Source organism: Cyprinus carpio, chromosome B8 (assembly GCF_018340385.1).
Source record: "Cyprinus carpio isolate SPL01 chromosome B8, ASM1834038v1, whole genome shotgun sequence".
Lineage (NCBI taxonomy): Eukaryota > Metazoa > Chordata > Actinopteri > Cypriniformes > Cyprinidae > Cyprinus > Cyprinus carpio.
In genome coordinates this window covers 1219262-1242540 of record NC_056604.1, presented here as the reverse complement: position 1 = coordinate 1242540, position 23279 = coordinate 1219262, and the positions used below count along the sequence as shown (strand labels likewise).

The window sequence follows — 23279 nt, the reverse complement described above, 5'->3', positions numbered from 1 at the left end:
ATGATTTCTGAAGATCATGTGACACTGAAGACTGGAGTAATGATGCTGAAAATACAGCTGCACATCACAGAAATAAATTACACTTTAACCGATATTCACATAGAAAACAGCTGTTTTAAATTCTAATAATATTTCACAATTTTTACTGTATTTTAATCAAATAAAAGCAGCTTTGTGAGCAGAAGAGACCGTTTTCAAAATACACACACACACAAAAGCAGAATTATTTCAAACATTTGACCGTACAGTTTTCTGGATCTGTGATAAAATAAATAAATAAATAAATAAATAAATAAATAAATAATCTCAACTCTCAGGGCTTTTTTAGGCACCGCACCTTCTGGGTATTTGTCTTGATGAAACTCTGAGAGCAAAGAGGAAGTGCTCAGATCCTCTTCCTGTCTTCCGATCACCTCAATGTTTCATCTGCAGCCTATGAAAACACACAGAATCAGGTACCGTGAAGCGTCTCTGCTGAACTGAAAGTCCTGGATGAATCAGGACAAAGGGGCTTCTGTAAACACGGCGCTGCTGAGAAAACGGTAGCACTGTGAAAAATACAAAAACCACACCTTCTGTTCAGTTCTACTTCTGTGTGACCAGAGCCAGCGGTTAATGACCCGATCCTGACAGAGCAGACTCAAGCGGCCTTCACTGAACACAAAATGCATTTCCCTCGCAGCAAAAAAAAATCTAAATATATTTGAAAATATTTGCTAAAATATATTAAAAAAATAAATTCACGTAAATATTTTTTTTCTCATTTATAACTATTTTAAATATATATATAAATATATATATATAATTATATATATATATATATTTTTTTTTAATATTCAACAATATTTTGCCCTAATTCAGGATTATTATGGTTAAATATAACCAAAACAAAATTGTAAAAAATAAAATAAAATAAATAGGCCTAGATAAATGCATGTTTGTTACTTGAAATAAAACACAAAAACTTAAACGTATTTTATTTTAGCTTGTTTCCAAACCAACATTTTTAATTTTTCATTTGCTGAACTAATTTAACTAAAACTAAAACTGAAATAAAAATTATTAATAACTGTTAATTCAAATTCTACCTTTTTATAAACTACTAAACGTGACAAAAACACAACTAAAATGTCAACTAAAGTTAACACGAAAGCAGAAAATATAAAAATTAAATATTCACAAAAATAAAATAATACATATAATACAAAGGATACTGTAAGACTAGTCCCCGAAAATACATAAAAAATTATATTTTTGTATATGAAGGATGTATCTAAATATATTTTCAGTTTCAAGACAAACACAACTAAAATGCAAAAACTTCAACTAAAGTTAACACGAAAACATCAAATATAAAAAATTAAATATTCACAAAAATAACTAAAATAATACATATAACACAAAGGATACTGTAAGACTAGTCCCTGAAAATACATTGTATATATATATATATATTGAAGGATGTAACTAAATATATTTTATTGAGCTTTGCAATTTACAGCATATATTTAAAATATATTCAGGGTTTCTTCAGTCATCTGGCATCTCTCAGGTGTCTAAGAGTGTTTTAAATGAATGAGTGCAGACTTTCACTGTGGCTGTGAAGGGAAAGAGCTTTAATACACACAGTTTTCCGGCCGGTCAGTTCATGTAAACGGTGTGTGTGTCTTCGGTTTCTGTCATTTGTAAAAGCAGTCAGTTCCTCTGAGGATGTTTAGACAGAAACACAACTGCATTTCCAGTACGAGGCTGAAGTCCAGTTATTCTGCACCCTTGTTATTTTCTGTTTACTGTGTTCTCACATGCACTTTAAATCTCTATTTAACTCTGATGTGTTTTAGGAGTTAGTTTAATTAAATAAATTGTCATTTTTATTATTTATTTATTTTTTAAATGCTTAACGATTATACAGTAAATTGAGAAGAATGGTGTTTCTAAAGTGTATTAAAATTAATTCTCAATTGTTTTCAAATCATCAGCAGAGATTATGAGATTAGCGCGCCCTCTCTCGGACACACCCACAATCGCACCATGTGACCCAAGAATCGTGTAGAAATAATATTATTAGAATCGCGCTTAAATAGTATTCAAACGCGATCCTTGGTTTTTAATTTAATCGTTAACTCATTAAAAATAATTAAAATAATTTTCAACGCGCTAGCGCAGAGTAGACTAGTGGTTCTCAACCACATTCCTGGAGGACCACCAACACTGCACATTTTGCATGTCTCCTTTGTCTGACACACCCATAACAAGTCTGTGAGTTTCTACTAATGAGAAGGTGACCTGAATCAGGTGTGTTTGATTAAGGAGACATGCAAAATGTGCAGTGTTGGTGGTCCTCCAGGAATGTGGTTGAGAACCACTGGACTACACCATCGCGGATGCACTGGGTTGGTTGGTTACATTACAATGTACTTTAAAAAACAAGGTATACATTTGATATAAGTAACAAATTCTCTCTATCCATCTGTAACTGTTTGCAATAATAATGTATTTCTAAATGTTATGCATCCAAGTGATTCCAAATCAATCGTGGTGATTTTCTGTGAACCCCCCCCGCCTCGCGCCGAATGGTTCAGTCTAAAGATGGCGGCTTCCATCCTGCAACGCTGTTTGTCTCCTGTACAAACTTTTACTAAATGCGTCAATTACAGATCGATAGGTGAGTGTCAGTATTTATTGATCATAATGACGCTGTCATACTAAATTAATAGCAGGATAAATGTAGAAGCGTAAAGCTGTGATTAGTGATACAGCCGTGTGAGGAGGTGAATGAAGGTGAATGGCGTGATCGCGTTCAACGCGTTTTTCAAAAAAATTAAACACGTGTGTTTTTTTATAATCGTTTTTTTTTTGTTATAATCATTTTTTTAGACTATGTAAATACGTTATGCATGTCCTCATCTGATAATACATTAATAATATAATCGTTGCAAGTGATCGATTTATTAATCGCTTTTGATTCACAAGCTCTATGTTTGATTTGTTTTGATTAAGCATCGATTTTTTATCGTTCATTTGCGTTTATATCAAGTACAGTACGTGCCAATCCCTACTAAAGCTTACAGAAGCTCCTCCACTCGTGTTAATGCAATATTAAAGGTTCAAACTGACAGCAAATGACTCCAAATTCAATTAAAAATCAACACTGAAATAAACTGATTTTTTTTTTTTTAAGTTACACATAAAGCAGTTTTTATATGATGTTTTTAGTGATGTAATGGTTTCATGATTTGTTCAGACACACTCTGATTGCTTCTGCTGTCATCATTTAGATAAAAGCATCTGCTAAATGAATTAATTAATTAATAAATATTAATGTATATTATCAGTCCATCCCTCACTGTGTTGTCCGTCAGTCAGGAGATGTCTGCTGTCGTCGGCGTACACAGACCCGGCCGTTTGGGAGCAGAGGCCGAGAGATGCACAGGACCTGGGTGAGACCGCACTGCTCTGAAACCACATCCGTCTGTGTGTGTTTAACTTTCTGTGTGTCTTAAATGTGCCTGGGTTTAAACGTCTGCAGGTCAGCTGGCCTCTCTGATGGACAGAACGTATGAGAGGAAGTTTCCCGTCAGCTCTTTGGTCATCGCCAGGGTGAGAGAGCATCTTACATTGCATTTTAAACACAAATGTGTCCCTGCAGCACAGAAGCAGTCATAAGTAGCACAGGTACAGTCCAGGTCAAAAGTTTGGAAACATTACTATTTTTAATGTTTTTGAAAGAAGTTTCTTCTGCTCATCAAGCCTGCATTTATTTGATCAAAAATACAGAAAAAACAGTAATATTGTGATATATTATTACAATTTAAAATAATTGTTTTTAAATTTATTATACTTTAAATTATCATTTATTTCTGTGATGCAAAGCTGAATTTTTAGGATCATTATCACATGATCCTTTAGAAATCATTCTAATATGATGATTCATTATCAAATTTGGAAACCGTTCTGCTGCTTAATATTTTTTCAGAACATGTGATACTTTTTTTAGGATACTTTGATGAATAAAAAGTAAAAAAAAAAAAAAAAAAAAGAAGCTATGTTTTTAAAATATAAATATTTTGTAATAACAATATACACTACTGTTCAGTAATTTGGGGTCAGTGATTTTTTTATTTTTTATTTTTTTTAAATAAAATCAATACTTTTATTCAGCAAGGATGTGTTAAATTGATAAAAAAAAAAAGAAAATGAAATATATTTTTTATTTTGAATAAATGCAGTTCTTTTTAACCTTTTATTCATCAAATATATTAGACAGCAGAACTGTTTCCAACACTCATAATAAATCAGAATATTAGAATGATTTCTAAATGATCATGTGATAGACTGGATGTTACATGTGACACTGAAGGCTGGAGTAGTGATGCTGAAAATTCAGCTTTGCATCACAGGAATAAATTATTTTTTTTAAGTATATTCAAATAGAAAACTATTATTTTAAGTTGTAATAATATTTCACAATATTACTGTTTTTTTTCTGTATTTTTGATCAAATAAATGCAGGCTTGATGAGCAGAAGAAACTTCTTTCAAAAACATTAAAAATAGTAATGTTTCCAAACTTTTGACCTGTAACTTATATTTGTAGCAATAGACAACAATACATTGTATGGGTCACAATTATACATTTCTCTTTTATGACAAAAATCATTAGGATATTAAGTAAAGATCATGTTCCATGAAGATATTTAGTAAATTTCCTACCATAAATATATCAAAACTTAATTTTGATCCACTTCAGATGTATATTAGAAACATAAGAAGACGACTCGAACGTTTTTATTTTGTGAATTCATAACTCAAATGGGTATAAAGTTGTGTGGTGCTGTAAATAAAGTCAATGTTTTAACGTGTGCGTTTTGTTTAGTTCATAGATAATCTGTCATCGAAAGAGGAAGTGGATCAAGCACAGTATTACCTGTATAAGTAAGTATCACTGCAGGACTCTTTAAAGCGTTAGTTCAGCCAAATATTAAAATGATGTCATTAATGACTCGCCCTCATGTCGTTCCAAACCTGTAAGACCTCGGACTAAATCTAAAATATCTTAAACTGTGTTCTGAAGATGAACGGAGGTCTTACGGGTTCGGAACGACATGAGGGTGAGTCATTAATGACATCATTTTAATATTTGGCTGAACTAACGCTTTAATCAGGTTAGTGATTCAGTGCATCTGTTGGGTTTGTTCATGTGTTGTTCTCCTCAGGTTTCGTCACAGTCCGAACTGCTGGTATCTTCGGGACTGGACCATCCACAGCTGGATCCGACGCTGTCTTAAATACGGCGCCAGGGATAAAGCCCTGTACTCGCTGAAGAACAAGGTGCGGAAGATGTCAGATTATCAGCGAGGCTGCTTTTATGTGCTCAAAAATACAGTAAAAATCTGAAATATTATTACAATTTAAAACAGCTGTTTTCTATGTGAATCTCTGTTAAACTGTAATTTATTTCTGTGATGTGCAGCTGTATTTTCAGCATCATTACTCCAGTCTTCAGTGTCACATGATCTTCAGAAATCATTCTAATATGATGATTTGCTGCTCAAGAAACATTTCTGATTATTATCAGTGTTGAAAACATTAATATTTTTGAGGAAACCGTGATGCATTTTATTTTTTTTAGGATTCACAGATGAACAGAAAGTTCAAAAGAACAGCGTTTATTTGAAATAGAAATCTAATGTAACATTATAAATGTCTTTACAGTCACTTTTTCAATTTAATGTGTGTTAAACGTGTGTAAAATATTATTATTTTAAACGGATTTGCCCAAACTTTTAAACGATTGTTTATCACAGTGTCATAAGAAGATCACAAGACACTAAAAACTATACTAAAAATACAGCTAACACATCAGTGCATAACAGAAATAAATTACACTTTAACAGAGATTCACATAGAAAACAGATATTTGGATTCTAATAATATTTTACATTTTTTACAGTACTTTTGATCAAATAAATGAAGCCTCGGTGAGCAAAAGAGAAACTTCTTTTAAAAAAAGTTTATTATTTTAAACTGTAAATGAAAGCCGTTTTTCATAATCTTTCTCATATTGTGAAATGCTATGAAATCGAAAGTCTTTTGTGGGTTCTGAAAACATTTATTTGACTGTAGGTTCAGTTTGGCATGTTTCCTGATGACTTCTCCTTCAATCTTCTCATTGACTCCTTTCTAAAAGACGAGGACTTTAAAGGTTTGTAATGCTGTTCCTCATCCAGTAGCTGACTGGACATGCACACAAGACAAACACGATCATGAGAAGACTCTAATGTGTTCAATCCAGGAGCCTGTTCGGTGGTGGAGGAAGTGATGCTTCAGGAGTCGTTTGAGCGAATCTCCACACAGATTCTGTCGCTTTATGCCCTCAGCAAATATCTGGCAACCAAACCTGAGCTCAGTGTAAGTAGACGAGTGTGTGGGGTCTGAAAACACTGGATCCAGTCGGGTTTGTGATGTGTTTGTGTTCAGTGGCAGGAGGAGAGGAGCTTGGGAGCGTCTCTGATGTTGGCTGGACTGAAGCAGGAGAACTCCGTCGGATTCAGCGCTCGGCTTCTGGGATTGGCTCTTATTGGTGTGTATGCCTTAGTGATGGGAGAACTTTGAATCAATTGAGCCGATTCGTTTGTTAAATGATTCACTGATTCAAAGCGCTCAAAACACCACATGCTGGACTGAAGCATGTAAATGCAATGAAAACTCAGGCCAGACATACATAAAAACACCTTTACAAACCAATTGGAAATGTTTTATTGATTGCAATTAATAAATTCATAAATGAAAAAAACTTAAAATTACTAAAATTAAACAATAGAATGGAAGATACAAATGTAAAATCAAAAATATCAAAATAAAAACTGATTCAAAATGATGGTATTAAAGCAATACTGGTTATTTTATTAATTGCCAGGGGCTTGTTTTATTTGTTTTATGGAAAGTTTGGTTAATCAGGCCGATATGAGACTATTATCTGCAACTCTTGCTTTTTTTATCATTCAAATATGTTATTAAAAATCTCTACACGTTTATTAAACTGAAAAAAAAATAAAAAATAATTAAAAAATTTTAAAAATTAAAAAATTACAAAAAAACACTAAAACAATGTAATTTTAGTGTAAAGATATTGTTTGTTACCCTTTTTAGAAATATATATATTTTTAATTATATTTTCCTTTTTTTATTTTAAAGTTTTAGTAATTTTGTTGCATCTTTTTTTGCCATTTGCATCAGGTTAAACTAGATTTAAAATGAGAAATGTTGGTTTTTCATGAACTGCCTCTGGTTTTTATTTTTGTACTGTTCTCTGAGGTCCACTTATAGTGTAATCAAGATTTTACATCTAGAAACATAATTTAGAAGTAATAAGTTATTTTGTGTTGTGTTTTGGAGGATTGTAGACTCGGAAGTAAACGCCCACTGCTGTGATTGGCTACTAGTTGTGTCCTCACAGATGGACGCTGCTGTGATTTAGGTTAAAATGCATGAATAATCAATAGTGATCATGCAATGAAAACATTTACTCACACTTTTGTTGTGACATTACTGTCGGATCTAGTATAGTCGAATTGTGCCTTGTTTGTAAACAAATCTGCGGTAAAATGAAGTGAACAAAGGACCAAGTTCTTACTGATGCGGTCTGGATCTTCATTAAATTAAAGTTCATTCACAGAAGGAAGGCAATGCAAACACTGTTTTTCCACAACTTGGCACTGCACAACATCTTGCTGTCTTCGGGGGGTATTCCAGAAAGCAGGTTAGGTGACATACCCGGGTATGTTTAAGAGTAAGTAAGCGGATAACCTCAACTTTCGGTTCCAAAAACGGAGGTAACTTTCAGGGTATGTTAGTAGTCATAGCCACTCACTCTCTGAACTTAACCTGCTCCGGAGCAGCTTTTGATATGTTAATGAGGAAGCGCTAATATAAGTAATAAATAAGGTAATATATTATTCTAATATGATTATTTCTTTTATTGGCATATATAAGAGTTATCTGTATAAATTATAAAACACTATGACAAGGTAATGTTTAACTTATATATATTTATCTTATTTATTACGTTATATTATCTCACACATGGAGTGGCATTTTCTATAATGTCTGAATTCTAAATCAAAATACATATCTGATATGACTTAATATATAATTAGCATAAAACAAACAATATAATTCACATTCTCAAGGATTAAAGATTAACCCCTTAACTGTCACCCCCCATTTTTAAAATAGGCATTAAAGTGCACTATCCAGACTTAAATTGTTGTATTTTATGAACACTTTGGAATATAGACCTAAGGTTGGTCTCTTTTTAAAGAAGAAAATTAGCAGATTTTGGCAAAAGTGGAATTTTTTCAAAAAATTAAAGTATCAAAAAGTTATAGAAGTTTAAATGTACTGTAAATAAAATGCACTATATTAATTTCATTTTATTTATTATAAATATTTCACATAACAGGTTTTAATCTAAAATTGGTATAAAATTAAAGCCTTGTGTCTAAATAAGTTATGTTCCAAATTTGAAGTTGACATGAAAAAAATTGAGGTTCCTGTGAGATTTTATTTAGTGGCGTCATACCACAAACAGCCACTGGGAGCCATCAAAACTCCTTTGAATTTTGTTTAATGAAGTTTTCCCTAGATTTCTCTGTCAATTTTACTTCAATACTCAAAATAACCACCAAATATGCAATCCTGAGACTCAGACCTTTCCAATGATATGTTTGTTGCCAAGATTATAAAAAGTTTTGATTCTAAAAGACCGTAATGCATTTTGTAATATGACACTTGACACCACCCACTAAAGGGGAGGAGACCGCCATAAGATTTTAAAGTACGATTTCCATGGTAACACAATGTCCGATTTCAAAATGGTTTTCACAGGATGAATCTTGAGCTTCTAAGCTTTCGAATGATATATAATTTATGATGATTACTAAAAGATTTTATAGAGAAAAAGGACAACAAAAAAAAAGAGCACCAAGCGTCCCACAGGTGGGACGGTTGCACAGCCATCAATTAGATGGTGATATGCACTAAGCATGAAACTGGCAGCGGTGGGGAATTGGTGGGAGGGGCTAAACTGGCAGCGGTGGGGAATCGGTGGGAGGGGCTAAACAGGCAGCGATGAAAAGCTAAACTGGCAGCGATGAGAATCGGTGGGAGGGGCTAAACAGGCAGCGATGAGAAGCTAAACTGGCAGCGATGAGAATCGGTGGGAGGGGCTAAACAGGCAGCGATGAGAATCGGTGGGCGGGGCTAAACAGGCAGCGGTGGATAATCGGTGGGAGGGGCTAAACTGGCAGAGGTGGATAATCGGTGGGAGGGGCTAAACTGGCAGCGGTGGGGAATCGGTGGGAGGGGCTAAACTGGCAGAGGTGGATAATCGGTGGGAGGGGCTAAACTGGCAGCGGTGGGGAATCGGTGGGAGGGGCTAAACTGGCAGCGGTGGGGAATCGGTGGGCGGGGCTAAACAGGCAGCGATGAGAATCGGTGGGCGGGGCTAAACAGGCAGCGGTGGAGAATCGGTGGGAGGGGCTAAACTGGCAGTGGTGGGGAACTGGTGGGAGGGGCTAAACTGGCAGCGGTGGGGAATCGGTGGGAGGGGCTAAACATGCGATGAGAATCGGTGGGCAGGGCATTACAGGCAGCGATGAGAATCAGTGGGAGGGGCTAAACTGACAGCGATGCGAATCAGTGGGTGGGGCATAACAGGCAGCGACGTCATTAATCTTCTGCGGAGGCGGTGCTTATCTACACTATTACATCATAGCATAGAACATTCCACAAGCTGTAGTTTTGATAGACTGCCTTTAATATAAGCTGTTTTAGACTAACAAGAAAGTTTTGAGTTCTGAAACTTACAAGATGTTTTTATAGTGCAATGACTTCTTCAATGTCAAAAGATCAAGGGAATTTTGGTCTCTCAGTTCATGACCCTTTTAATAAAATGTTAATATTTAGAATCCGGTTTATTTTTTTTGTTTTCCCTTCCAATTTTTGCTAATTTAATTTTAGTTACATTTTTAGTATTTTTTTGTGTTTATATGTCTCAACAGTTTCTATCAATCTTTATTTCAGTTTTTGCATGGACTATTTTGCAGATATGTTGTTTTGCACGTCCTCAGATTCTAGAATTCTCTGTCTGAAAGTCAGATAGTCTCATCTCTCGATCGTGTCTCCAGGTAAAGTCGAGCTGTCCAGAGGAATCCACGCCGTGTTTCACGAGATGCCCCTGATCTGGACCTCCGGTTATCTTGGGCGAGCCCTCGCCGTCATGGACGCTGTGTGTGACTTCAGAGACGTCAAGTTATCGGAGGAAGTTGTGAGTATTTACAGAGATAAATAATTGACCATAATGAGGTCTTACCATGGTACATATTTATCTCATCTGAGGGAAGAGTTTAAAGAGAAACCACATGAATAATGTTTTTGAAGTAAATCTTTGAGATCACTTGCACTGAAGTTATAAAACGACTTCATACTGGGATTCTGCAGGATTCTGGAGTGAAAATGTTTAAAAGAATAATCACCCAAAAATGAAAACATGCTCATCCTCAGGATCATCCGAGATTTGTGTCTTCATCAGGTTTGTAGAAATGTAGCACTGCATCAGTGTCTCAGCAATGGATGCTCTGCAGTGAATGGGTGCCGTCAGAATGAGAGTCCAAACAGCTGATAAAAACATCACAATAATCCACAAGTAATCCACAGCACTCCAGTCCATCAGTTAACATCTGGAGAAGACAAAAGATGAAACACATCCAGCATTAAAACGTTTTTAAACTCAAATACATAGAGTCTATAATCCATAATAACACTTCCTCCAGTGAAAAAGTGCATCTCCTGTTGTCTCTCACATCAAAATCCAGACGGGCTTGATCTGTGCTGATTTTAAAACGCTGCTTGATCTGTGCAGATTTCTCTCCTGATTCACACCAGAACACTTTTTCACTGGAGGAAGTGTTATTATGGATTATAGACTCTATGTATTTGAGTTAAAAACATCTTAATGCTGGATGTGTTTCATCTTTTGTCTTCTCCAGATGTTCACTGATGGACTGGAGTGCTGTGGATTACTTGTGGATTATTGTGATGTTTTTATCAGCTGTTTGGACTCTCATTCTGATGGCACCCATTCACTGCAGAGCATCCATTGCTGAGACACTGATGCAGTGCTACATTTCTACAAAATGTTTTGAGAGCATGTTGCTACTTCCAGCTCCCTGATCGCATGTTATTTATATTGAATGCACTGCGAGTCGTTTTGATGAAGCGCGTCTGCTGAATGAGTAAGTGTAGTGCGTGTGATTGAGTTGTTGAGGGTTGAAGCATCTCTGTGGCTTTCAGCTGAATCATGTGGAGGAGATCCTGAAGGATCTGTCAGTGAACGCTGATGGACAGAACGGCACTGACACGCCGCGGGAGGAGGACGATGAGCTGGAGACACAGAAGCTACCAGAATACATCAACCGCTTCAAGGTTAGCTCTTCTTACATTAAACACACTAAACATTTATGCATTTATATAAACACCTTCTAAACTTCACCACGGATTGTGCTCGTGCTCGTTGCATTTTAGAGGAAATTGTTAATAAATATAAACAAACAAATTAATTAACAAATGCAGCACAAAAGTAACACAGGTATATTTGTAGCAATAGACAACAATACATTGTATGGGTCACAATTATACATTTCTCTTTTATGACAAAAATCATTAGGATATTAAGTAAAGAAGATATTTAGTAAATTTCCTACTGTAAATATATCAAAACTTAATTTTTGATTAGTAATATGCATCGCTAAGAACTTCATTTGAACAACTTTAAAGATGATTTTCTCAATATTTAGATTTTTTTTTGCTCCCTCAGATTCCAGATTTTCAAATAGTTGCATCTCAGACAAATATTGTCCTCCTAACAAACCACACATCAATGGAGAGATTATTTATTCAACTTTCAGATGATGCACCAACCTCAATCTTAATCTGGTTCTGTTCCATTTCAGCTATAGATACTGTATGTCAGGTTTTTCAGGGTTAATTTGTGAGCTGGATGTTTTGGTAGGAGCTGAAGGAGCGGCTCGTGTCCCGGGACAGGATCGACTCGAGGAGCCTGGTGTCTCTGGTATCGGCTCTGACGCAGCAGACGCTGGAGGCCTGTGAAGACGCAGATATCGCTGAATATCAGCAGACGGTGAGCGTCTGGGAGGCAGAACGCCAGCAGCTCATTCAGAGAGAAAGAGAGACGAAAGAGAAGAACCAGAAGAGCGTCTGAGCAAGCTGTGAGCGCCGTCCTCCAGACACAGCATTGTTTGTCATGTTTATTGTCTTTGGTTGGGTCGATTGAGAGAGAGGTTTGTGTGTTAATATTATTTGGAATCTTTTTCAACGCCCTGTAAATCTGAACAGTATAAATAAACAATGAGAATACTCTTATATTTAGTCTCGGTTCCTTCTGTACTGTATGCACGGGAATAACAGGATTTACACAGTTTGGATTTTTAATGTTTCTGAAAGAAGTCACTTCTGCTCGCCAAATCTGCTTTGATGTGATCAAAAAATACTGTACAAATTGTGAAATATTATTTCAGTTTAAAATAACAGTTTTCTCTGTGAATATGTGTTAAACTGTAATTTATTTCTGTGATGCACAGCTGAATTTTCGGCATCATTACTCCAGTCTTCAGTGTCACATGATCTTCAGAAATCATAATAATAATTTCTGATTCTTATCAATGTTGAAAAACAGATTGGCGTAAGAAAGACTTTTTGAAAACGGAAGGAATTAATACTTTTATTCATCAAGAACACATTGAATTAATCAAAAGTGACCGTAAAATGTTACAAAATGTTTCTATTTCAAATAAATGCTGTTATTTTGAACTTTCTGTTCATCTCCGATTCCTGAAAAATAAAATGCATCATAGTTTCCGCATAAATATTGTGCAGCACAACTGTGTTCAACATTGATAATAATCAGAAATGTTTCTTGAGCAGCAAATCATCATATTAGAATGATTTCTGAAGATCATGTGACACTGAAGACTGCAGTAATGATGCTGAAAATACAGCTGCACATCACAGAAATAAATTACACTTTAACACATATTCACATAGAAAACAGCTGTTTTAGATTATAATAATTTCACAATTTTTACTGTATTTTTGATTAAATAAATAGTGAGCAGAAGAGACTTCTCTAATAATTGCAAGCGTTTGAGCAGCACTGTCCTCATAATTACTGAATGGTAAAACACCAGTATATTTTTTCTCTGTCACACCTGTCAGTTTCTCCATCATCATCATCTCAGTGTTTGTTTGTTTTTGTGGGTGTGTCTTTGTTTCATCTCATGAATTACACAACACTGTTACTGATCCGCGTCCAGCTCAAACAGACAGCGCATCTGCATCTGTCATTACGCTCCTTCACGGCATCAGCGTTTCCTTTCCTCTGAACACACACCCTCAATCCCACAATCCCCGGCACAAAACACATTCTCTGAGTGTCGCCGCTTATCAGAAGATTCTGACAAAAGGGCCAAAATCAGGCGTCTGAAGCTGTTTTTAGGAATTCTGTGACGATTTCGAATTCTTGTATTTCTGCCATGCTGAAAATAAGCTCTAAAATCGGTGTGTTATCAGCCTGTTTTTTTCCTGTAAATCAGCAACTGGGTTTGTGTTTGTGTGTGTTATGGCCTGTTAAATGAAACCACAATCTCCTCCAATCTGCCTCTATTCAAACTCTTCTGTATTCATTCAGTGTTTCCTGGGAATCTGGCTGCTGTTCAACCCGAAAACACACAAACATTCCTCCGTAAAGACACTGTGCTTCACGTTTCCCAAACCTTCTTTCTACATCCAACCTAAACCTGAGTACTTCAGTGAGTACTGAGTATGGTGTTCAGGAGACTTTTTGATGTATGCTTGCATTCAAAGGTTTGGAACAATTAGAATTTTTCAAAAAAAAAAAAAAAAACCTCTTTTCTGTTCACCAAGGCTGCATTTATTAGTTTAAAAAATACAGTAAAAATTGTGATATATTATTATAGTTTAAAACAGCTGTTCTGTATGTGAATATGTGTTAAAGTGTAATTTATTTCTGTGATGTGCAGCTGTATTTTCAGCATCATTACTCCAGTCTTCAGTGTCACATGATCCTTCAAATGACAAATAAACATTCAAAAGGTTTTTTTTAATTAATTTGTTTTTTTTTTTTTACTCACTAAGCATGCATTAAATTGATCAAAAGTAACAGTTAAGACATTTACAATGTTATAAAAGCTTTCTATTTCAAACAAATGCTAAAAAACAATTAAGCTTTGATCACAGTAATAAATTACATATATTCACATAGAAAAAAAGCTATTTTAAATTATAATATTTCACATTTTTACTGTATTTTTGATCAAACATGCCACCTTGGTAAGCAGAAGAGTCTTCAAAAACAAAAAAATTGCAGTTATTCCAAAAGTTTTGACTGTAAGTGTATATGACGGTATAAGCAAGCGTGTGAATATTTCCAGTGCTGTGATTCCTCGTTATAATTAATCACATTTTTACTTCCCCTACTTCATTTTAAATGCTCCTCCTAAATATTATTTATTTAAGAATATGTAGTTTCTTAATGGTCATTGTAGATGCTCTGTGCAACTGTTGATGATGTTTCATTAAAGCCGCCTGATGGCAAATTAATAAATTACACATATTAATTAATAATGGATAACATATCAGTCATCAGCCGATAAATTAGGTGGTTTTTATTTCATATTAAGATACCTCCCTTTATGTCTTGTCATGTTAATTTTGTGTAAAATTTGTTGAAAAATATTATTTTACATTTAAGTTGCTATAATTAAATCAGCAGTGTATTAGTCATTATTGAATCATCGTTACTGGTCTGATTTGATTAATTTCCATGCATTTGTCGCTCTTGCCTGAACAGATTTTTAGGATTGTTCTTATTTTAAACTGAAATCCCAGAAAGCTGATTTCAGAAACGGGAATGTGAATCATCAGTCATATTTCGCGGCTGGAGTTGACGTTAATCAGGATGATATTTTTCCACCAAATCCGATTTGTGAAATTGGTGAGATTTGATATCATAGGAAGTGGTTTCATGTGTCATTTCATAACGAATGTCCCGTGTGTAAGTGACAGCTACTAAACGAATCAAATGTATTCCTGGCCTTTTTATGCAGTAATCGTATTATGACGCAGCATCGGAGTGAATGTTAATTGAATTGCGTTTCTGGCAATCAAGCGCTGTTTCCTCTCGCTCAGTTTAGGTTTTCATGTGAAAATGATTGGTTTGGTCTGTTCCTGCACGTAACCCGAAACCCTCAAACTGATACGAATCTGAGGCTGATTCTCATCATGTTTTGATCCTGATTAAAGCTTTTCCAAGACTTTTAATAAGATGCATTGCTGTTTTTCCTCCGTTTCCGGAACCCAAACCAACGTTAGATTGTGTCTTCAAATAAGAGCTTTTAAAATTCCCGATTAAATGTGATTTTTGTTCTTTAAATTGGTTAAATGACAGTATTATGTTGATGTGGCTGGCCATAACTTGAGTTTTGAGTGTTGGCTGGAGTTTTGGCTGAGATATTGAGTCCGACATCAGCCGCTGCCAATCTAAACAGTTTACTTCTCATCCAGACAATACTGAGATGCTTTTGTTTAAGAGCCATCACTGTTATCATGAGCAGCGCAAACATGCTCAAATCCTGTCCTCGGCAGACAGAAAGATCATATATGAATCATAGATGGATGTACAGTATGACCTCACGTCACACCTTTAACATTAACAATCACAGAAGAAATCCCGAGAAACCAGAACTGTAGCACTGAGATACTATTATAGTATTTATTAATATTTTGAAGTTTTTTATTTTTATATTATGTTTTCATTTAAAATTTTTTGCTACAGTTTTAGTTATTTAGTTTGTTTAGTAAGTTTATTTTATTTAAAGTAACAAAAAGTTAGTATTATTTAGATACTATCATAGTTTTATGGATGTTTTGAATTAGTTTTATATAGTTTAACATTTTTTTGTTTTTATTTTAATTATAATAATTTTGTTGTGTAGGTTTGTCATTTTTATATATTTTTTTTATTAATTTTTATTTTAGTTTTAGTCATTTTAAAGTTAATAAAAATTAGAATTGTTTTGAAATAAAATGAGTTTAAGGTTTTATTTTTATTTATTTCTGTTTATTTCATTTCAATCATTAATATACTATTATTGTTTTTATTAATATTTTGAATTAGTTTTTATTTTTTTATTGTTTTCTTTTTTGTAATTTTGTTTGTTTAGTAAGTTTATTTTATTTCAAGTAACAAAATGTTAGTATTATCTATTTAACATTTTCTGTTTTCATTTTAATTATGGTAAAAATGTTAGTAATTTTATTGTGTAGTTTTTTCATTTTTGTTGTTTTTCTTTTTTAATCTGTTTATATTTAATTAATTATTATTTCAGTTTTAGTCATTTTAAAGAGAAATATTGCCGTGGCAACCAGGTGAAATAAAATAAGTTTAAGGTTTTATTTATTTGTTTATTTATTTATTTTCTGTTTATTTTATTTCAAGCATAATTGAGATACTATTATTTTTTTTAATAAATTTTAAAATAGTTTTTACATTTTCTATTTTCATGTTAAATTTAGTTTTGAGTAATTTTTGTTGTGTTTTGTGATTTTTATTAGGTTTATTATATATATATATATATATATATATATATATATATATATATATATATATATATATATATATATATATTATATATATATATATATATATATATATATATATATATATATGTTAATATGTTTATATTTTTATATTTTAATTTCTATTACAGTTTTAGTTATTTTAGTACTTCCAGTCGAATTCAATGAAAATGAGAAATGATGCCTTGGCAATATGTGTACAGTTGTATTTATGTTTTATTTCAATTAAAGTTTATCTTATTTCAAGTAACAAAAGTTTTCTTGGTTTTAGTTAACATGCTATAAATAAACTTTATTTACTTTTATATCTCTTATGCACAGAATATCAATATAAAATATAATGCAGCATCTGTTAAAACTGTATCTCAGAATAAATCGGAAGCTTCAAAAGCTTGGAAAGAAACAGTGATTTTCCACTGGGTTCACTGGCAAACAGGCGAGTCTGTGCTTGTCCCTGCTATAAAGGTGATTGTGCTGTTACTGTAAGGTAGATGTTGTTTAGAAATAGAAACAAGAACTGGAGGGATGAGCCAAAACCTCAGCATGCAGCCGAGATCGGCTTATGATTACACATTCATATCCAAACTCACCACATAGTTATAGAGGTAATTTATTGATTTGAATAGTATCTTTCAGGTTACACAAGTATAAACTTGAATACTAAGCATGTATTTGTGTAAAGGGTTCCTGCAGTCTTCAGCAGTTTGGTAAACTTATATCTGATAGACATGCATTTGTCATACATTTAACAAAAACATTTTACTATTGATTTACTTATTTATGCATGTTTAATGCCAAAGTGTACATAACTAAAATAGCAGTATACCTGGTCAAAATGTCCATAAGTCCTCTAAATGCAAATCAGGTCTGAGCAGTTTTCTTTGGAAGCTGACTTGAGATTATTTCTCAGAACTTACTTGCATTATTTCATTTTATTCCTATTGTACTATTTATTTATTTATCTTAAACCTAACAAGGTTTGCTGGTTTTAGCAGGTCTCGACTCTTCTCCATGCACGGATAAAGGGATAGTTCACGTAAATATGAGGGATCTGTCACGATCTATTCACACTCATGTCGACCCAAACCTGTAAGAGTTTCTGTGGAACACAACATTGAAAAATGTCCCGGTATTTTTTTCTCTCTATTACGAAAGTAAATGGGGTCCAATGGGGTTTGATCTCCAAGTCTTTTCAAAATATCTTTATCTTTAAAGCTGACAAAAGACAAAATGCCAACTTCTTACCGTCGCTATACCGATCTTGCCATCTGTCCAATTAGGTACTTGTTACTGATATATATAGAGGCTATTTAATCATAGAATCATAGTAAATTCTGTGTGTGATTTACTAACAATGCGCACATTAAAGAACTTAGATGCAGATCATTTACAAGAAAATAATGACCATCGCAATCTACCAAGAGCAGCGCAATTTTTTTTTTTTGAAGCATTAAATAATGGCAGAGACGAGAGCAAACGTTAGTAAATCATATTGCATAATTCATTTCAATACTCTCCTCCTATAAATTTTGCATCTGAAGGGAAACTCCTACAATGCATATTCAATAAGGTCAGACGTAAAAAATAACTGTCCATGCCTTTTCGGCGCTAATTCTTCACTGTGCGTCTTTAGTAAATCCTGACAGTAGGCTGTTATTTTAACGCGCAAAGACGGTTTGCGCTGGCGCCAGCTGTTAGTAAAATAGTCCTATATGAAAGGTTTGTTAGCATGGTGTCTTTGGCAGAGTTTTCTTCGTTTTCTTTTTAGTGTCAGAGAGCAACAGTTCAATAAACAAAAAGTAAACACTGGTTTAAATTATAAAAACAATATTTAAACCAGTTTCATTAACAAAAATAAATCTCTAGCAGCACACAGCGGTGTTTCCTTACTGAATGAATTCGTGTTTTTGAGTCAGTGACCCACTCATAAAAACCGCTTTGAAAGAATCGATTGAATAAATGACTCAACAAATCATTAAGACAGTGGCTTGCCGCCACCTACTGGCAATTTTAGTTTCATATTTAAAGGTGCCATTCTACTTTTCTCTCTCATAAACATTACTTATGCAATATGTGCAGTGTAAATGCATACAAGTGCTAAAACGTAAGTGTATAGAGGCAATAGAGCCCTGCATGTTTAATTATAATTGGCTTGTTTAAAAAAATAAAATAAAAAATAAATTAAAGCCAAAGTAGGATTTAAACATATATAGCCTATATTTTTAAGTGTATCCTGTGTATTCGGACATATATGTGTCCCTGCAGCACAGAAGCAGTCATCAGTAGCACAGGTATATTTGTAGCAATAGACAACAATACATTGTATGAGTCACAATTATACATTTCTCTTTTATGACAAAAATCATTAGGATATTAAGTAAAGATCATGTTCCATGAAGATATTTAGTAAATATCCTACCGTAAATATATCAAAACTTAATTTTTGATTAGTAATATGCATTGCTAAGAACTTCATTTGAACAACTTTAAAGATGATTTTCTCAATATTTAGATTTTTTTGCACCCTCAGATTCCAGATTTTCAAATAGTTGTATCTCAGACAAATATTGTCCTCCTAACAAACCATACATCAATGGAGAGATTATTTATTCTTTCAGATTTGGGGTCACGTATATAAATGTCTCTGGGCTAACCCCAGGAAATGTGTGACATGTGATCCTGGAGCAAAAAAAAAACAGTCATACAGTGTAAGTTACATTGTTTTGAAATTAAGATTTATACATCATAAATAATCTCTCCATTGATGTATGGTTTGTTAGGAGGACAATATTTGTCTGAGATACAACTATTTGAAAATCTGGAATCTCGAAAATCATCTTTAAAGTTGTTCAAATGAAGTTTTTAGCAATGCATATTTGCATACCACCGTGCAGCCAATAGACTAATCAAAAATTACGTTTTTGATATATTTACAGTAGGAAATTTACAAAATATCTTCATGGAACATGATCTTTACTTAATATCCTAATGATTTTTTGTCATAAAAGAGAAATGTATAATTGTGACCCATACAATGTATTGTTGTCTATTGCTACAAATATACCTGTGCTACTTATGACTGCTTCTGTGCTGCAGGGACATATATGAGGCAGGAGGGGCGGATCAGTCAGTCATGACTTTATTCGCTGCGCAGCAGGATTTACGGCAGGATAACTCCTGCAAAATGACACTTGGAGAAATTTAACATGGACAACAGCACCGCGACGCGCAGGATGGAGCCCACCATCCCAGCCATCATGTTCATCTTTGGAGTCATCAGCAACCTGATCGCCATCGTGGTGCTCTGCAAGTCCAGAAGGGAGCAGAAGGAGACCACATTCTACACTCTGGTCTGCGGTCTGGCGGTCACGGATCTCCTGGGGACCGTCCTCGCCAGTCCGGTGACCATCGCCACTTATGTGAAGGGCGCGTGGCCTGATGGAGACCCCCTGTGCCAGTACTTTGGATTCGTTCTGCTCTTCTTCTCCCTCGCGGGACTGAGCATCATCTGCGCCATGTCCATCGAGAGATACATCGCCATCAATCACGCGTACTTCTACAACGACTACGTGGATAAGAAGCTCGCGGGAGTCACGCTGCTCGCCATTTACGCATCCAACATACTGTTCTGCGCGCTCCCGAGCGCTGGGTTTGGAGAGGTCAAGATGCAATACCCTCAAACCTGGTGCTTCATCGACTGGCGGACCAACGTGAGCACGCACGCCGCGTTTTCCTTCATGTACGCGGGCTGCAGCTCGCTGCTGATCCTGGTGACGGTGGTCTGTAACGTGCTGGTGTGCGCCGCGCTCATCCGGATGCACCGGAGGTTCGTCAGGCGCACGTCGCTCGGTACAGACCCGGGCAGAGCGTCTGATCCCGGCAGGAGCCGCAGCTTTAGCCGCCTCGCTGGCGCGGAGATCCAGATGGTCATTCTGCTCATCGCCACCTCCGCAGTCGTGCTCATTTGCTCCATTCCGCTCGTTGTAAGTTCTTGTGATATCCTCTTGCGATTAAAAAAAAAAAAAAAGTTTTTTTTTTTTTTTTTTTTCATGCATTACATTGTTTAGAGCAAAAAAATAAATTTGGGGCTAGTTGCATAAATAGTCACTATGTTAAGTCTCTGCCTTAAGACCTAGTTTGACCAAATAGCAGTTAATCAAGAGGTAATTAGTCTTACTTTAATTCAAACTGGCCCAAGCTACCATTTTGTAATTGACTTTAAAAAGTTATGACCAGTTTATAAGAAAACAAATTCAAAGACTACATTTTTAAGACTAGTCTAAGCAGTTTATGCAACTGGCCCCAGGACTGTTTTTTAAAAAGAAAGACATGAATAGACATGAAAAGGCAAGAACAGTGGGATTTTCGTTCTTCTTCTTTTTTTTAATCACAAACTAATTTAAATTTTTCATATCAAACTTTATATAAAGATGGTTCTCAACTATGTTATGAAATATATTTTTAAAAAACATTTTTCTTTATGCAAAATGTGTGTAAAATGGCCATAAATGGGTTTCCCCATTATATACAATGTATCTATAAACAGTATCTAATTTGCATATTAATGTGTTTTTGGGGCAACATAGAATGAAATAATAAGTGCAATAATGGGAGTCATAATTGGCAAGATTTTCATAATATCTAATATTTCATAGGAATATTGATATATATTTTTCCCTTATTCACTTGTTGTGTCAACTTTATCTCTCCAATCACTCTGCTGCTGGCCTCAGATATGACTGTCAAATCTGGAAAACAAGAACTTTCTCACGGGCTGCGCTTTCAGATCTGCTTCGTGATTTTCCTTTCCATTTGTTCTGCATTGTGCAGCAGATTAGACTGAATGAAGGAGGATGATTATGACGATAAAAATGTTTGGCTGACATATCCCTGGGTCACAGTGTCACAGTATTACAGTCGTAAAATACAGTATCGGATACATAGTCAAAATAAGCTATTTAATTTCTTTAGCAAGTGTCAAATATTTGATCACGAAACAGAAAGCAAAGCAAAAAGAACCATATCTTTTATTTACCATGAATCAGTTATAGCTGTTACAGTTATTCATCTTATAGGGTGCATTACAGTCTTCAAGTGAAGTGTCTGTGTTCAGACTGACGTTTGTTGTCTTTTGTTTTTTTAAGGTCAGGTTTTTGATGCAATGTAACTACAAAAATACAAAATGCCCCCTTTTAAAATCTCTAATCATTATGTTTTATTCCTTGAATGTCAGTAAAAATGGATAAAATTAGTTTAGTGTCCAGAAAAAAAAACCTGAAGAACATTCACCAAAAAAAATAAAATCCACTTAACAACACTGTAAAAAAAATATTTTAATGATTTACATTGTATTGATGACTGAAGTTGTAAATAAATATAATTTGAGTACATTTTACAGAAAATTTAATGTTTTTTTTTAGTGAGGTGAAAATCTCCAAAAGTTATGAATATATAATATGTGTAATAATTCTTAATTATATTATCAAAGTAAAGTTTCATTAAAAAAAACACACAGATTTCTAAGTATTGCACTGGAAAAAAAAAATAAAATTGGTGTAGAATAAATTTTACTCAGAAATTGCTAGTAAATTTCACAAATATTTACAAAAAGGCAAGTAGCACCATCATTAAATTTGTATTTTGAAATAGAAAGACTGAAATATATATATTTTTTTGTAAAACATACTCCAGTAATCTTTGTTTTATTTATAAACTTTTATAAAAAAAAAAAAAATTTCACAGCATACCAAACCTGACTTTAGAGCATCACTTAGTGTCACTCATCACTTTATGATGTTTAAATGGATGTTCCTTCAGACCCCACTGTACATATTCACATGCAAAATGTTTTCATGTTATTTTGTCAAATGCATGAAAATTTAATAACCAAATCATATCATTTTTTAGTCCAGGTGTTTCTCAACCAACTTTACAAGATGCCGGTGGAGAAGCGGCTGGATAAAAATCCAGATCTGCTGGCGATCCGATTTGCCTCCACCAACCCCATTCTAGATCCCTGGATCTACATCCTGCTGCGTAAAGCGGTTCTCTCAAAGGTAGTCGAGAACATCAAGTGTCTTTTCTGTAAGATTGGCTCTCAGATGCCGCAGGGACAGAACAGCTTCCACTGCATGGACGGAGCGCAGGTGTCCTCCATCATCTCCAGAGACTCTCAGTCTGCCGTGTCTCAAGAGCTCATGAATACCTCGCAGACGTGTCTATATCCGCCTGAGAGCTGCCTGGACACCTGTCAATCAAACCAGTGTGGGCGGAGCTTATCGGACGCTTCTTCTGAATCCTCCAATCGGAACAGTTTAGACAGTCGGTCGAAAGATCAACCCTTACAAGTGACTATAACCAACGAGACGTATGAAGAGAAGAGCATTTAGCTCCTGATGTGTTTGTATTTGTGTTCATATCATGCAAGGACGCTTCTCCATTAAAACATGGAGATTTTCTCTGATCTGCCTTCTGCACTTTGAGCGCGTGTTGAATTCAGATCAGTGGAGTGAAATGTAAATGTCATTAAAGGAACAGTTACCC

General features: G+C 34.7%; 2 protein-coding genes across 2 annotated transcripts; both read left to right on the top strand.

The window, feature by feature from the left end:
• The first annotated feature begins 2521 nt into the window (after positions 1–2521).
• mrps27 (mitochondrial ribosomal protein S27) lies at positions 2522–12443 on the top strand. The gene is made up of 11 exons (XM_042729185.1): positions 2522–2665; positions 3363–3440; positions 3530–3600; positions 4876–4934; positions 5216–5330; positions 6126–6204; positions 6295–6410; positions 6480–6582; positions 10190–10329; positions 11355–11486; positions 12073–12443. Exons 1-11 carry the CDS (start codon positions 2590–2592, stop codon positions 12280–12282), a joined length of 1179 nt encoding a protein of 392 aa, XP_042585119.1. The 5' UTR covers positions 2522–2589; the 3' UTR covers positions 12283–12443.
• Positions 12444–19818: 7375 nt separating this feature from the next.
• Positions 19819–23279, top strand: ptger4a (prostaglandin E receptor 4 (subtype EP4) a). Its single transcript, XM_042729184.1, has 2 exons — positions 19819–20723; positions 22644–23279. Exons 1-2 carry the CDS (start codon positions 19943–19945, stop codon positions 23123–23125), a joined length of 1263 nt encoding a protein of 420 aa, XP_042585118.1. The 5' UTR covers positions 19819–19942; the 3' UTR covers positions 23126–23279.